The 16,565-nt window shown below is 42.7% G+C and overlaps 1 protein-coding gene across 1 annotated transcript in view; it reads left to right on the top strand.

Annotated features, from left to right (window-relative positions):
• Window positions 1-11,432: 11,432 nt before the first annotated feature.
• pitpnm3 (PITPNM family member 3) overlaps window positions 11,433-16,565 on the top strand; it is a 72,895-nt gene continuing 67,762 nt past the window's right edge. Inside the window, exon 1 of the mRNA XM_076100663.1 lies at window positions 11,433-11,487. Within this exon, the coding sequence (XP_075956778.1) occupies window positions 11,433-11,487 (55 nt within the window). The remainder of the gene's footprint in view (window positions 11,488-16,565) is intronic.

The raw sequence follows: 16,565 nt of genomic DNA, 5'->3' as shown, positions 1-16,565 counted from the left end.
TCAGCTCAGTGTGCTGGGCACATGGCTTTCATGATGAATACATTGGCTGCATATTTTCCTAGTATAGAGTTCAGAAACGTAGCGTGATCAGCCCTCAGATTCCAGGGCAATGTTTTTGGCCACAGGCATTTTCCTCTATCAATATTCATTTGTGTGGACACGGCTGCCAAACGACACCCCGACCAGACCGTCGTAATGCCTGTGTGACCTCGTGTGTGGAGGAGGAGGAGGAGGAGGAGGGGTAAACACAGCAGGTGTTATCAATAAGGCGGCTTCCCTCGCTATAGAGTGTAATGTCTGCCCCATAAGCGCTCAGTGAGAAATCCTATTTTGCAGCAATTCGGGTCAAGTATTGCAGTAGTGCAGATCAAGATGAGCTTACAAATGAATTAGAGGCACCCATTAGGTAAAGCATCCGTCAGATTAGACCAGATCTCACAACAGGATTTAAAAGGATTTAAAGTTTAGGGAACATGATTCATATGCTTCATTTCTCTTTTATCTCTAAAGCGAAAGGGGAGAAAAGGATTTCTTTGATTTTCTCTCCTTCCTGGTGACTGGCCCCGATGACCAAGGCGGTATACCTGCTGCTTCAGTGATGGACGGTTGACAGGTGTTTTAGCTGTCACCCCTTCATCCTTAGTTTGCAGTGATTTAGTGTCTCTCCTGCTCTTCATCCTTACACCTCATCTTTTCTTCATCCTCTTAAAAAGGCTTTGTAACCTCCATCCTGTAGCCTATACAATACAGGCTTATGTGTGACACTCGCAAGGATTTTTACCTACTTTGTATTTGATGTGTAATTCGTCCTTTATGCCTGTGCAGACAGGAATATTAATTATTTTATATATAGTCTAGCAGATATGCTACAACCACACCCTATATGACACTCACTTTAACTTTAAATGTAGTCATCTGTGTAGAACCTCCAGTATTCTTTTAATGGTTCTGCTGTTATGTTTTGTCCCTCACTAAATCTTCATACCTCATCTTCTTTTACTAATACGAAATATAAAGTCTACAACAGGGGCTACTTGTGTGACATTACATTGATTTGTTTATATACCAAACATTCGGTTTATTTCCATATTTCAATACATCCAATGGAATTGATTTGTGTTTTCACATCAACAGCACCCCCCCCCCCCCCCCCTTTCATTTAGGATAGCCTACTTCTTGAGCGTTTTCCAAAGTCAGACACGGTGAGAGGTAAAGAGGAGGGACGCCATTCAGCATCACGCGGACGTGCGCGTGGAGGCAGTCGAGCTGCAGACAGGGGTCTTGTTTTGGGGGGAACTCTGGCTGATGTTAGCGGTGGAGAGGAGAGAGGGGAGAGGGGAGAGGGGAGAGAGCTGCAGGGTGGGCATGACATGTGAGCCAAGTCTGCACAGATACAACAAATACCCAAATACCCAAAGTATGTCTGCGGCATGGGCGGGTCGATGCTCGGAGGCTCTGAGACTTGACTCAGGTGAATGAGAGCTCAGCTGCAGAATTAGTATTTTTTTTTCCTCTCCTCTCCTCTTGTGTCCCCCCCCCCCCCTCTCCACGGTGAGAGGAGACCGACGCGGCAGCTGTAGCTCTCCGTGCCTGCTTCACCCCGCTTCAGTCCAGCAGGCGTCAAGGTGCAGCGGGCGGGAGGACGAGCCGCCGTTTAATTAACTGTCCGACGACACGTTGACGCGCAGACTTAACGTGACGGCTTTGCCGAGTGACCGCAGAGAGACGGAGACACGCGGGAGAGGACACTATGTCAAAGGAGACGAGAGGAAAAGGTAAGGGGCACACTACGCGTACAGTCTCGTGCTAACAGGTAGACCGTGCCGCTGGATGTTGGCACGCGCGCGCGCTGCATGTTTGGATGCAATCTGTAGGAATGTGCGACGGTCTGAAAACGGACCTCTGTGTGTGTGTGTGTGTGTGTGTGTGTGTGTGTGTCCGGTGGACTGTCCAGCTTGGTCTGTGCTCACATCTGTCCTATCTGTCCTGTCTGTCTCTGCGGGTCCAGTGTTCCATCGAAATGTGTGACCCGTCAGATTCGATGATGCTGCAGGGTCCCATAGGCAAAAAAACCCCCAAAAAAAACAAAAACTGGTAACAGCTGACACGTATTCAAATTCAGGATGTGAGCGTATCTAAAAAAACTTTTGCTGAAATCCCCGATCAGGTCACAGAATCAACAGGACACAAATAGCGCATACATGCGTGCTGCGTTCACTGCAATTTTCAGCAGTGTAATAGACCACTGGAAGCCCAGTGCCTTTCTTCTTTGTGTATTTGATGCAACAACACACAGGTTCTACTTTCTAGCAAATGTAAAAACCTGACAATCATGCTGGAGCCAGCATGGGGGGCATTGTGACTAGTCCGGCTTTTCATCGGTCGGGGGTCCGGGGTCTATTTCCTTGTGACGTCAAGCATCTCTGCCCGAGCTGAAGAGCCTTGAAGAGTCACTAAACCTCTCTCAGCTTCAGGCTTGCTGTTTGTACTGTATGTGGGGTTTGTGCTCCGCCCTTTTCCACGAGGCCAGGGCAGAAAGACAATTTCCCTGCAGAGGTCAATAAAATATCAGATCATTATTACTCTCAGTGGGGACAATACGTGTCACAATGGAGAGGGGATTTTATTCAATATGGTTAAGGCTTTAAAATATTGCTGTCTACATCCTCACTAGACACGCGGGTGCACTGCCATACAAAGTGGATCGTCTCTGAAATAGAATCAAATATTTGCCTGTCTTCAAGAAGAAGTGCAGGCTGAGAGATCAGTGGCTGCATTAACCCCTTCAATCCCCGCTTGGGCTCCTTCAATTTAGACAATGTATTTTCTGTATCTGGATTCATCTCGAGTCGTCCCTTTTTAAATCACTCTGAGGCCAACAATTATACAGGAGTGCAATGGTTTTCTAATTTGAAATAGAGGTATGAGGATTTGAAGAAAGACTGGCAGCACAGTAGATCCAACATGAGGCAGAAGCCAGTTACATGGTTAATAAAAGACCTTGTAAATGATACAAATAGGAAAAGGAATAAATGCAGACCTAAAACGCTGAAGGTCATTGTCATTCTGAAACCGAGGCACAGATGTTTGGGTCGCTGTTCGTAAAGAGTTTGTTCGTGTGTACCAAATCTGTGTCAATTGTACTCGAAGATGTGAGGTGCAGCCTCTCAGGTCACCGAGAGTTTGTTCCACTCTAAAAAAAAATCAAGCAAATAGTCAGGTTTTTAGTAGCCGATCTCACAATACAAATTTGGTTCTTTGAATGCTGCAACTGGATGGCCTCTTCAGTTAATCTTAATTATATTGCAGTGAGCCTCACCGTAAAATTCCCTCGCTAATGGAAACTACACTGTGAGGCCTTTCCATCATCGCAGCCCCAGCTCTATGAAATCATGAACCCTGCGATGCTCCAGCAGGCCGGTGGCAGAGTGAAAGCAATGGGAAGTATATGGGTTTATTGGTAGTGCATTCATGTTTCAAGCAGGCGGCGTTTCTGTTTTCATTAAATATCGCTTGACCTCAGCTCACGTCATAACTTGTGAAGTAGAGCGGCTCCCGTAGAATCATTGTTCTTCAAAGTCTACATGTACATGGACAGGGCGGACTTTTCTAATTTCAAGACTTTCACTTATGTACGCAGATCTTATCTTTGTCATTTTCAATTATAAGAGGGCTGCAAGGGATTCTACACTTCTTAATTCTAGTTTAAACATTCTCTCTTGACTCACATGGGAGCTACATCTGCACTGTTAAGGACGATGAAATGAAATGCAAGGATAATATAGGAGTGCTGTATCGATTTTTTTCATCATTAAAGTATGGCAACGAGCATTTATGAACCGTCTTTACAGTTTACAGCGCCTTTTCTCAGCTTCTGCAGAAATGATGGCCCTGTGCCCAGATTCACTGACTGAGATAATTTCGAGCAGTAATGAGGGTTCAGGAATTATGGGGGCTGTGATGAGTAAAGCGTCAGTCCTCAAAACAAAGCAGGTGTGACTCAAACATAGCCATTTTTGTCTTCAATCACTTGATTGGTTCACCACTTTGGTCCTTGCTGAGGTATCTCAACAACTATTGGTTGGATTGCTATGACGTTTTTTGTCTTCCTTGATTCCCTGAATGTAGCACCACCACTAGATCAGTATTTTTGATTCATACTGTTCAATTTCTCGATGGATTAGTGTGAACTACAATATTCATGGTTCCCAGATGATGTACGTTAATGACTTTTAACGATGTTTTTATTAGTGTATAATCAGCTGAAACTAAGAATCCTTGTAATTTCGTCTGCTAGTTGCACCGCCATGTTTCTACAGTAGCCCAGAATGGACAAACCAAACACTGGCTGTAGAGGAAGCCTTTTGCGGGTTTTTTTTTTTGGCGTTACTTGAAGGCCACCGTAGCCCGCCGACATGCTTGGAAAGGGAGGGGTTAGTGGAGGGATATTGTCACCGCTAGATGCCACTAAGTCCTACACACTGGTCCTTTAACGTTTCATCTAGCGTCAGTATCTGGATAATATTTTAATTTATTCAACACTTCAGTTTATGACCAAATAGCTGCAAAACTAATTCCCATCAGCCTCAGAAGTCCTTTCTGTTGATTAGTTTACCATAATAACGTGCGTTAGCATTTAGCTCAAAGCACCGCCATGACCACTACAACCTCACAGGGCTGCTAGCATGGCTGCAGACTCTTAATGTTGTTGAATACACATTCAAAGATGACAATTAGCCATTTTACACATGTTGTTTTTTTGTTTAATTTTACTTTGTATAGGGAAATGCAGATGCTCAGTTCCAGCTGCGTTCTGAAGCCAGATAGGTCTTGTGCTGCCAAATCTCTTTAAGAATTCTTCATATTTTTGAGTCATCTTCGTCATCCTTCCCTCCCAGAGTCTTAACTGATCCCTACTGTTTGTCCGCCCTAAGACGTTATGAACCATTTCCGCGCTCAGTGTGAGATATGGCACCTCGGAGCATTTCGTATTTGTCATATTTGATGAAATTGGATCTGTCCGGAGTGGTATATTTTTTCATTTGCTGTCCAAACAGAATAAATGGGTAGCCTACCCTGCTGTTTTGCTGAGATTCAGCGTCAAGCTAAAAATAGAGCAGAAGGATGCTGATGAACAGTCTCTCTCTTCTTCTCTCTGCTTCCCTCTCCGTCTCTGTGAAGGTGGATCCTGAATGTTTGGCAGTATTTTAGTGTTGAATCTGTCATGTTTGCCACGTTGTTTTGGGAATAGACTGCTGGCACATTTTCTGCAAAAAAAACATTTTATTTGATGCTGTCAGTGATACCTCAAATCCAGCTCAGTCACTCGGTTTAAGACGTGTTTAAGACTTTATATATTATACCAGAACAGCTGGTTGTGTGTTGGGTTGTTGTCCTGGCAAAAGGTCTCCAGACAGCCTGATCAACAAGCAGCGCACAATGTTCTCTGAATTCTACCGAGGCCTGTGCTAATGCATTCAGCCCGTGACCTCTGTTATTTTATTTGATCATACAAAACAGTGCTAATTTCAATTTAATAGGCTCTTGTCATGGGGAAGCACACCGGGCCTGTGTCGGGGAGCAGCTCATCACGATGCACACAGCAGCTGGCCCACTGCTATTTGAGGTCGGGAGCCGAGGCGGTGGCAGGGGACCGTCTCACCTGGAGCCGGGCACCAGTCTACTTGTTGTTTGTCACTGCCAAATGTCTTGACGTCACACTGGTGTCTGAATACAGAGTGTGAGGCAGAAAGTGTGTTTTTCTATCTCTACTTCAGTGAATCACAGATTTCTGGCTATGAGGAAGCTTTCAGAGTCTCTAAATAGGCTTTTTGATGGCGCACTCTCAGCTCTTTAATGCTGGACTATATCACAAACACGTTAACTTTAAAATCTACTAGTTTGTAGTAAATGTTTTAGGTAGGTCATTACCATTACCGGTTTCGGCTAATTTACGTTAGTGATTAATTGGAAGCACCTGTCAGAGAGCAACCAGTTGAATTGTCAATCACAAATTGACCGTCGAGCATAAGACTGTCGAGGTTAACCATTGTTTTTTCAACAGGCAAGTTTACCGTTATTGTCATTTTGGGAGCTGTTTTTAGTAAAAGAAAAAACACTTCTAAGTGTACACCACCAAGTGGAGCATTTAGCAGCTAACGAGATGATTTTTCACAGAGCTAAAAGAGCAGTGGATATTGGACTCACATTCACCAGGTGGCCAGAAACACCACTCCAAATGAATGGGAATGTTCTGCTTGTTGGAAGATAAAAAATATTATATTAGTCGGAAAAACATCAATGCTAGCTTTCAGGCCAACTTGTTTCCTGACCCTCCCAAATTCATAATCAAATGCTTAATGTACGACAATTAAAGTTGGGATTATAGTTAGTTTGTGATCTCCTCACCAGCCAGCTGCAGTTAAGTGGTTGCCTCTTCACCCAGTGCGTACTGTATACCTCATTTAAAATCATGAGAGCCTGCAGTTTATAATGTAATCCCTTCACATGCAGTCATCCTCAGGCTGAAGATGCAGTACTATGTGTGGTCATCGTTGCATAGGCGGAAGGGGAGAGTGTGCAGGCGTGTAGCAGCCCATGTACAGTCGATGCAAGTGCTGATCTGCGTAGCTGCACTGCAGATAAATAGCATCCAGGATGATAATGTCTGGAAGGTGTGTTTGCGAACGATTCATTTTTGAGGAGGGATCAAGCTCTCTGAAGTCTCTCATTGGCTGTAGAGATTGATTTTACCTTTGTGCAGAAATGAGGTTTAATGACTTAGCTATTTCCAGCTCACAGAGGACCAGGCAGACTTTTCTTTATTGTTTACCTTCTGTGAACCACAGGGTGTTCACTGTGGCAGGACATAAACACACAGAATCACAGTGTTTTTCCTTCACGTCTAGTCAGGTCCATGGGATTGTTCTCTCTATACTTGGCCATGTTGCATTTTAAGATGAGGGGCAGAGGCACTTCTCATTTCCTCCCGTTTCTCCATGCGCAGAAGAAAAACCTCGTTGGATTTCCTCTTGTTGTGGTAGATATCGCACTCTGATGTTGTGGATTGTCCAGTGTTCATTCAGAAGTGGTTTGCATCATCAGAGAGCCCTCCTGCACTTCCTCTCTGTGACCCGGTAGATCTTTTGGGTGCCGTTAGTTGAGAGAGAGTGAATATGAAAGGCTAATTACAAAATGAGGAGATTGGCAGTTGTTGAGCTTACAGACCATCTGGGTTGGAGAGGAGAGGAGAGAGGGCAATAAGAGATAAAGCTCTGGCAAGGACAAATTCTGTGAGGAAACCGATTAAGAACCAAAAATCAATCCTATGAGGCCGTCCTCAACGCTGAGGGCTCATCATCCTCAAAACCCCGAGCACTTTATGAGGACGTTCTTCAAGCTCACGATGAAGCAGTTTCACATTGAAAGCTGGAATGCTTTTATCTTGCATATATATCTCTACATATGGACGTTTTATTTCTGGCTGAAATAAATCTATTGGTTTGGACACTTTAATTGGGATCACAGAATCTTGTAACATACAATCATATCATAATACCAAGTCTTCCCAGCTAAACAAACATAATATGCTCTATCTGATTGCTTCTGAGGCTGACCCGAATGCTTTGAAGCTTCGACCGTTGCTAGGGATGCCCTAGTGTTAGGTTCATGGAACCTCTAGACTGTGTGGAAACCGCATGTAATCCAGCCTCTTACACAAAGAGAACCGGTTTCAATTATAAACAAAGCATTTAATACCTCTCATACTAAAACAATTGCATGGTGGAGTACATCATTTACAGTTACACCGAATATGACCTGCTCACCCCAATAGTCGTTACCACCCACTCAGTGGTACAGGAGCAAGAGACCGGACTCTCTTTCTTCCCCGCCTTACATAGTTCAAAAAACATCCCCTCGTGTCCGTAGTTCCTATTGGCTAAATCCAGTTGGCTCCTCCTCCTCGCAGGACCCTCGCACGGGTATGACCTGTAATTGCCTATCTAGAAATCTATCTGTCCCTTACTCCCAACATACTATTCTTTACAGTTTAAAACATTCAATGACTGTATTTTATGGCTTAACACTTCTATGGTAAACATTCTATATAAAGATAAGGATTTGCAACTTTTGGCAAAAACCTTCACAAGTTTCACAAGCAAATATAAAGGTGCTACTAAGATACACTTCTAACTACAAATTCTAAAACTACAAATCCTAAAACACTTCTACAATTATGAATCTTCTAATTATGTATTCCAAGACACTTCTAATTATGATTTCTTAATTATGAATTATTAAACACTATTATAATTTCTTAAAGCACAGTTCTAAACCCAAATTTCCTACACTAGCCTACTTAACAGTAAATACCCAGAGTATCGATAAGGTCCGGAGTTAACGGCGCTGCCATCGGTGCCTTAGAAGTTACGGGGTGAGATACAAAAAAGCAGTGTTGCAGACCTTCTCTTTTTGTTTCTGTGTCTTTGCACGAGTGGCGGAGTCGTGCTTTGCTCTGACACACACACACACACACACCGACTCCTGCTCAGTACAGCGTAAGACACATATCATGGTAGAGAGAAGAAACAGATTGAAAGCGAGGCTACATTCTACTCGAGTAGATGCCTATAACTGTCGTCTCAAATGCAATAAAACCGATACAAGTAAGACAGATAATACCAGCAATTCATTGTGTGTATATTGAGTTGTTTAATACTAATAAGGGGAACAGCTGTGTCATCTGCTAAGAATAATGTTCATTTCATACATTTGCTTATTTATTTACTTTTGTTGTTGGCATTGGAATTGTAACGGGTGTGGTAAGGACCCAGAAGCAGTACGACAGACACACTGAATAGTTGGAATCAAAGCTTTATTCCCAACTGAACACACAACAGGTAACAGTCTAGGAAATGCACAGGTGTAGAATCCCACACGGTGGAACGCCAAGCCGTCAAGGGAGAAGGCAGACAGAACTCGGAGGAAACAGAGGCAGGATCTCGTGGTCGGGGACAGAAGGCTGAGGGGTTTACCGGGGCAGAGGCAAGGCGGAGAAGTCCAAACAGGCAGGGTCGGTAATGGGAAATTCCCATTGGGAACTCCGTCGGAGGGTAAACGCTGGAAGGTCTGGCATGAATGCGGAGAACGATCCGGCAGTGAGTGTGTGTGTGTGAGGCTGGGGTCTAAATAGTAGGTGCAGCAGAGTGAGCAGGTGAGAGTGATGAGCTGATGAGGTGGGTGTGACTAGCAGGTGCACTGAATGAGCTGATTATAGAGTGACAGGATAGCAGTGGCAGAACTGTGACAAAAATAGTATAGTCTACAATAGTGAGTTAATTAAATAATGCTGCTGTTGCTGCTCAAGAATGATGCTAAAAATGTCATGTCAATGTCATAACTTCTTACATATCTTTCAACTTGAACTCCTATTACTACTAACTTCTGCTAGCTAGCCCACTGACCAATCACGCCGCACGTTAATGCTGACGTACTTGTAGGCTACCGAGAATACTCTGGCACGTCAAAGAATACGCCCAACATGTCAAACTAAAGATCTGAGTGGTTGAACACTATGACAATATCGTCCCCATTTACTTTAATCTGCAAAGTCTACCTAGCGGGCATCGGGCCACTCTTCTTACCTAGAGACACAGAGGTGAAATCTGATTGGATAAAAGCTCTACTTAAAACAAGCTGCAGAGCAACAGAGGAAGACAGGAGCTGTGCAATGAGAAAAAAAATGATCATGCATGTAGTGTATTTGTGAAAAATCATGACATTATAAAATAGCTATAACTTTGTGATTCTGTTCAGGCCAGCAGAGAAGGCTTAGCTGGCCCTGACGGCCCACCACTGGCATATAATGTATATATACTCCTATCGACTCAATATACTGTATATATACAGTATATATACAGACAGTTGGCATTGTTTGTTGAGTGTAGAGGGGGTCGATGTTTTTTAGCTCATACAGACGTTGAAGCGTCAAACAGTATTTTTACGTTTGGCTTAGGTGGAAAACTTTGTGTATCAATGAAAGCGAAACGTGACAGAGCGCAATGATGACTGAATTAGCGAATACATCATTTACATGAAGCATATATATTTCAGGGGTTTTCAACATCAATCCATAACCTCACAGCGTCTTTAACAGAAAAATGTCCCCTTATATCACAGCCCTATACAGGTAACATGTCTGTATTGAATTTTCCGTAAATCTTATGTATCTGCAATTACACTCGATGGAAAATACCACATAGTCATAAATTATAGGGTGCATTTCAAGAGAATAACCTGATTCAGAGAGAGAGAGAGAGAGATCTTCTCCCTGTGTTAATATTGTGTAACGTGAGCCATGCAGGATGAAGGATGTTAAAATCTACTTAAAAAAATAGATAGCTTGACTTAGCTTTTTCATCCATAAATACAGACACATCTTTAGCAAATGGTCACCACAGGTTTAGCTGGATATCAAATGGGCCTTCGAGAAACCCTTCTTATCACCTTCACCCACGAAAACAAATATATGGTACACTGTCTACAGATTCTATTCTATACAATAACTGTTGCCCAGAAAGCTATATATATATATATATATAAATAATATACATTCCTCTAACAGCAGCTGTTCAGTATCTGCCTCCCTCCCTTTGTTTGTGATATTAGACTGCGGAAGTTTCTTTAGGTAAGGGCGCTTTCATAAGCCAACATTTAGTCTTTTTTAATGACACTCTGGTGCTGTTTGTTTGGGCAGTTGTGTACGCAGTAATATACCCACACAGAATATGCTAAATAAAGTCCACAAAACTGGTTACTGGTTTATAAAGTAAATCCAGATAAACTGGGGGAGAAGGGGTTTGTGTGCACAGGAGATCAGTTCCGAGTCAAAGTGAAAAACCTTTGACAGCAACATTAGTCTGCCATTCCCGGCAAAGTCGCTCCTTTGTAGACACCCCTCAGCAAATATTTCTTTAATTAGTCCACTTCAATTTGTGCACTGTGAAACTAAACCAGACTAAATAGAAAACAAACTGAAAGTAGCAATTTCACTCTGATTGTCATTATGATCACTTGTGAAAGCTCTCTCAGGCGCTAGTTTCTTTTTGCAGTTTCTGTGGCTTAGCTCAAATTAACTCTGTTTCGTCAAAGGTGCCTTTAAACAACTCAAAATTCTCCACATGTCAAATATGCTGTATCGGAATCAGAACCGCTTATTTGCTAGAGTATGTTGCACATACAAGGAATTTGACCTGGTGGATAGTGCGTAACATCAAACAATCAACACAGTGCAAAAAATAGAAACATATTAAAATGTACACTAAAATATAAAATATAGCGCACAGACAGACAGATAACAGAACTTTAAACAAGTATAATGTAAGTGTAATGTAAAAGTGTCAAGTGTTTTTAAATATAGAAACATAGAAGGGATGTGCAGGGGAGTGTACCGCAGCCTCGAAGGGGCTCGAACTGTTTATGTCCAGGGTGAGAGGGGTCGGCTACAATCTTTCTTGCTCGCTTCAGGGTCCTTGAAGCGAACAAGTCCTGGAGGGACGGCAGATTGCAGCCAATCACCCTCTCAGCAGAGCGAATGATGCGCTGCAGTCTGCCCTTGTCCTTGGCTGTGGCTGCAGCGTACCAGACTGTGATGGAGGAGCAGAGGACTCAATGATGGCTCTGTAGAAGTGCACCATCATTGTCTTTGGCAGGTTGAATTTCTTCAGCTGCCTCAGGAAGTACATCCTCTGCTGAGCCCTGTTGGTGATGGAGCTGATGTTAGGCTCCCACTTGAGGTCGTGGGTTATGGTGGAGCCCAGGAAGCGGAAGGACTCCACAGCGTCGTCGGGGGAGTCACACAGGGTGATAGGGGCAGGTCATCCGCAAACTTCAGGAGCTTGACGGACTGGTGACTGGAGGTGCAGCTGTTGGTATACAGGGAGAAGAGCAGAGGGGAAAGAACGCAGCCTTGTATTTAAAACAAGCAGGAACGAGACACGGCGGTTTAAAAAGCCTATCGTTTTGAGGTGTTTACTGACCAGCATAAGGACCTGGCGAGTCCTGAGTGCAGGCTTTCGCTTTCAATTGATAAGAGACCAACATTATATGACAAAAAAGCTCTTTGCCTGATATTCTCCTTTTTTTTACCGAATAACATTTTCAGGGACTATGTCACAGTCAAACATTTGTCCCTGTGACTCTCAGCACTACCTCCTCATACACGGGTAGGACTTCAGCCGTGTGTTGGTAGTGAAGCTGCAGATTCATCCCTGTATGCGATAGACAGATAGAGCGGTGTATAACCTGTGATTGCAATGGAGCTGCTCCAGTGATTGATGCTGTCAGCCCACCGTTTCAACCGGCTGCAGGCCGCTGTGTAAACACCGCTGGAAGTGGATAATGGAAAGAAAGAGATGAAAGAGGAAATAGATTAGTCACAAGCAGCCTTGTGTTGTGCTGCTCTGAAGTAAAGCTTTTTAGATACTTGCAAACAGATTTTGAACACAGCCCAGTGAAGTGCCGGGCCTCTCTCACATTAAAGTCTCTTCCTCTCTTCTTCTTGGTTTCCATAAGCTGCATATTTAGATTCAAAAGACAAGCTGTTTTGGTTTTGCATGCTTTAATTTTTGCAGACAAAAGCAAATTGATCAAAGTAACTGCTGAATCACCCTTTGCTGTTTTCGGTAGGGGACACTGAAACCTGGAACATCCTAATATGTAATTTATAAAATGCAGCTTGCTAATCTCCTTGAGACTTAAAATCTATATTAACCTGTTAATACCACCCAAAACATTTCCATAACACATCATGTTAACTAGAAATTGAGTCGTATAGATTTGTTTTAATGGTTACTCAATTAGGGTTGAAAAGGCATGAAATAAATGGTTGTTGTGACTGAGAAATATCCATTACATCTGTCTTGACGTGTAATTATACTAAAGTGCATGAAAAGGCAAACATATAAAAAGCCTAATTTCAGCCAAAGTCCATTGTTCAAAGAAAATATAAAAAATATAAGTTTAAGGAATATTGCACTACATGGTCATGTCTGGATATATTACTTACATTCCTTCACAACTGTCATTTTAAGTCATTTTTCAGTACCATTGTTTCTTTAAAATTAAAAACAGTCCAGCTCATAAAACTCATGTTTTAGTACGCGTCACCAATGGCCAAAACAAGACGAATACATCAAATGTTTTAGTTGACTAAAGAACTATAAGAAGTATGAGGTTGAAAAAAAAAATGACTTTCAATTTCAGGACTGAAAAAACAAACACCTGACAAAATCGGGTCAAATACTTATTTGTACTTTAATACTTTGCTTTTGACAAATACCTGAAAACGAATGACATTCCCATCATGTTAGCATTGCCATTGTGAGCATGTCAGCATGCTGATGTTAGCATTTAGCTCAAAGCACCGCTGTGGCATAGTACAGCCTCACAGAGCTGCTAGCATGGCCGTGGACTCTTCTGGTCCCATGCATCGACACACATTAGTGCTTTGACATAACTATATCGTAAGTGTGACTATTTGAAATATTTCAAAGTATTTTGATCAGTTTGTAAACACTTCACTGATCTGGTTCAGCCTCCTCACAAAGAGTTTTAATTCTGTAAGTGATGTTGTTAATTATCAAACAACATCGTTAAGCCAATCACTTCTAATTTGCTTGAGACTACAATTGAATTACACGAACGCTGATTTCCACAACACTGTCTACAATCATGGGCCTTGTTCTCATAGAGATTGAGAGACATGAAGGAGCACTCTCCTGTCACCAACCCATACAACATGCCGACTTGTAGACGTGAATAGATGGGACATCGGCTCCCACTATTGACAAAATGTTCCGATTCATAATTCTTGGCTTCAAGCGGGATTGTCTCCTCAGATTTGCACTGCTGCTGGTCGTGTGATCGTAATCTGTAGTTCTTCCAAGCATTCACTCAGTAGCTGTGGGGATATGGTGTCGTGAAATGCTCTGCAGGGAGTTACAGCAATCATTTCTATTACCCAGTGGGAAAGGCAGCGCTTTGGTGATAGGCGCTCCGGTGTGAGGCTTCAGCCACACACGTTTTAGTTAGCCTTCTTAAACGTTTTAAGACATTCAACACGCACGCACAGCTCCTGGGGAAACATCCATAACACATCTGTGTCTGTTCCACCAGTGGATGCATTAGCTCAAGACGGCAGCGGCTGGCTTGGGGTGGCTAAATCGGGAGTGTTTCTACTTTTCAAAGTTGTACCTTTCCTTTTGCTCATGCCGTGCACCCCATCAGCTCCTCGTCCAGGAGCTCTGAACACCGTGGCACACAGCAAGGCCTCTGCTCATCCATATGCCTCCTCAGCACGACTCTCTCAAAGCCTCAGACAGTCAAGAAGGATGCACAGTGGAGAGCGAAGGGTCCATTATTAGATGCTTGAACAACAGGCAGGAATTTGTAACCACGCAGGCCTACAAGTTTGGGTTTGTCCGACTAACTAGCTTACTAGTGCCCTTTTATACTACATTATTTTGTGGGGTTATAGGTAATGTAAATAAAAAGCCTCGTTCACAAGCACGTCCACTGCGTAGTTTGTCCCCACTGTGTAGGAACCAGGAGGGAAGTTTGCACCCCAGCAACCTCAGCTAAGCTTGTTACATTCAGACATTGGTTCGTCCTTGTTCCCTTGCAATGGTAAAAGTGAACCATACTGCTCGAAAATGCAACGAAAATAGCATAAATTGAACCTCTTGTCTTGTTTGTCCAAGTATGTAAACTAAGCAGCAAAACAGAATTAGTGTGAAACAATAGCTTTACATTTTTACACCTTTATAATGGCCAGAGGCATTACGTTTGTGTGTTGTCCGTCTGGTCCATTCTCGTGACACAATGTCGGCGGAGTGCCTGGAGAAAAGTTCTTCCGATTTGGCACAAACGTCAACTTGGACTCAAGGATGAACCGATTGGACTTTGGTGATCACTGTGATCTCACAAAACATGTTTTGGGCCAAGAATAACCATAACTCAAGAATTGACGCGCTAATTAGGACAGTTTGTCACAAATGTCTAATATAATAAAATAATGAAGTGATGATATTTTGGACAGACATGGATGTAAACTGTAACTTGACCGGTTGGCCGAGGCATACAGTTTATAGCTCCTGTTTAAGTGGGGGGGGGGGCATATTTCCAATTTCAAAGAGAGAAGTGCTCTCTGGAAGATAATGATCATCTTGATGTTGTGTGCCGTAATGACTTATTTCACTGTGAGAGCAGAGAATCTGGCCAAAAGTTCTCGTGTTTAGTCGACACAAATGTATCTGTGCCGCTGTTGGTCTGCATGTTGATGCACATTAAATTCTCCGCACAAGGACTGAACTAATCCTCCAAGTTGACAGGGTTAAAGGCTTTGCTTGGAGGTTCATGGATCCCGGAGAACAATTTTGCTGACGGGCAGATCTTCCGCTAAGTCAAAAGTAAAAGAGAGAGAGAGCTTCAGTTTATCCCTAACTTGGTTGACATATTGACTAATTGTCCTGGATTAAAGTGCTTAGAAAGCAGTTTCAGGGTACTTTCTTTAAATACTGCTCTCTTAAGATTCTTCATGGTTTCTTGACGCTAATGGAAAATGATAAAGAGGCTTTTTACGGAGCATTTTACATTTGGGAGTCATAACGGTTGGTGTGTGTGAGAAATGTACAAACAGAAATAATACATTGGTGTGTTTTTCGTGAAGCAGTAGGAATGGATCAATAATTTTGATTTCTAATAGAAATGTCATTGCACTACCACCGCACATAAAATGGACATTTTCTCTTGAAAATGATACCCTATTGCAACGTTGCTGGAGAGATGACCATTTATCGCAAAAACCCCCAGGGACGAGTTTCTTACCGACACCATTTCGAAATGCAGGGGATGAAGAGGCGCTTGAACTGGGTTGTGTACTGTGTGAATTGCCAAAGTGATGGGTGGAAACTGTTTAATATCCCTGGAGGGAAACCTCATATCCAGCACAGAGTAAATAATTGTATGCATACAATGTAATAAGCAAAACGGCCTTCTGTTGTATGCATACAGGTACAGTATACGTTAGAATGAATAGTTGAACTATTATATCATTTGAAAGCACCTCAATTTAGTGAATTTAACAGTGCCATTTGGGCCTTTTTATTAAACATGGGTGAATAACTATGATTTATATGATGTAATATCTTGTGTGAATGCTTTAATAGTGAAACATTTGACAAATTGCCACATTGTGTCCGTGGTGTAAAGTCAGGAAGGATGCAATGGACCCAGACTTTGGGAAAATGGAGTTTCATGATTTGTGACACTGGGCCAGAAGGGAAACGTGGTTCATTACATCATCAGAGTGCAACAATACTAAGAGGTACTCGAGGCTTCTTAAAGTCGCTGTCCCAAAGAGCACGAAAACATCAATTGCATTGAAAGAGCAAAAATACTGCCCAATGTTTAGTTGCTCTTGGAAGGCATTTTAACCCTGACACAGTTTAGCAGAATAACACTCAGAGAAAAGGCTCCTGCAACTCCTAATTAATCTTGTAAATTAA

This window comes from Anarhichas minor, unplaced genomic scaffold (genome assembly GCF_050575085.1).
Source record: "Anarhichas minor isolate MPS153535 unplaced genomic scaffold, ASM5057508v1 ptg000026l, whole genome shotgun sequence".
Lineage (NCBI taxonomy): Eukaryota > Metazoa > Chordata > Actinopteri > Perciformes > Anarhichadidae > Anarhichas > Anarhichas minor.
This window is presented reverse-complemented; position numbering and strand designations above follow the sequence as displayed.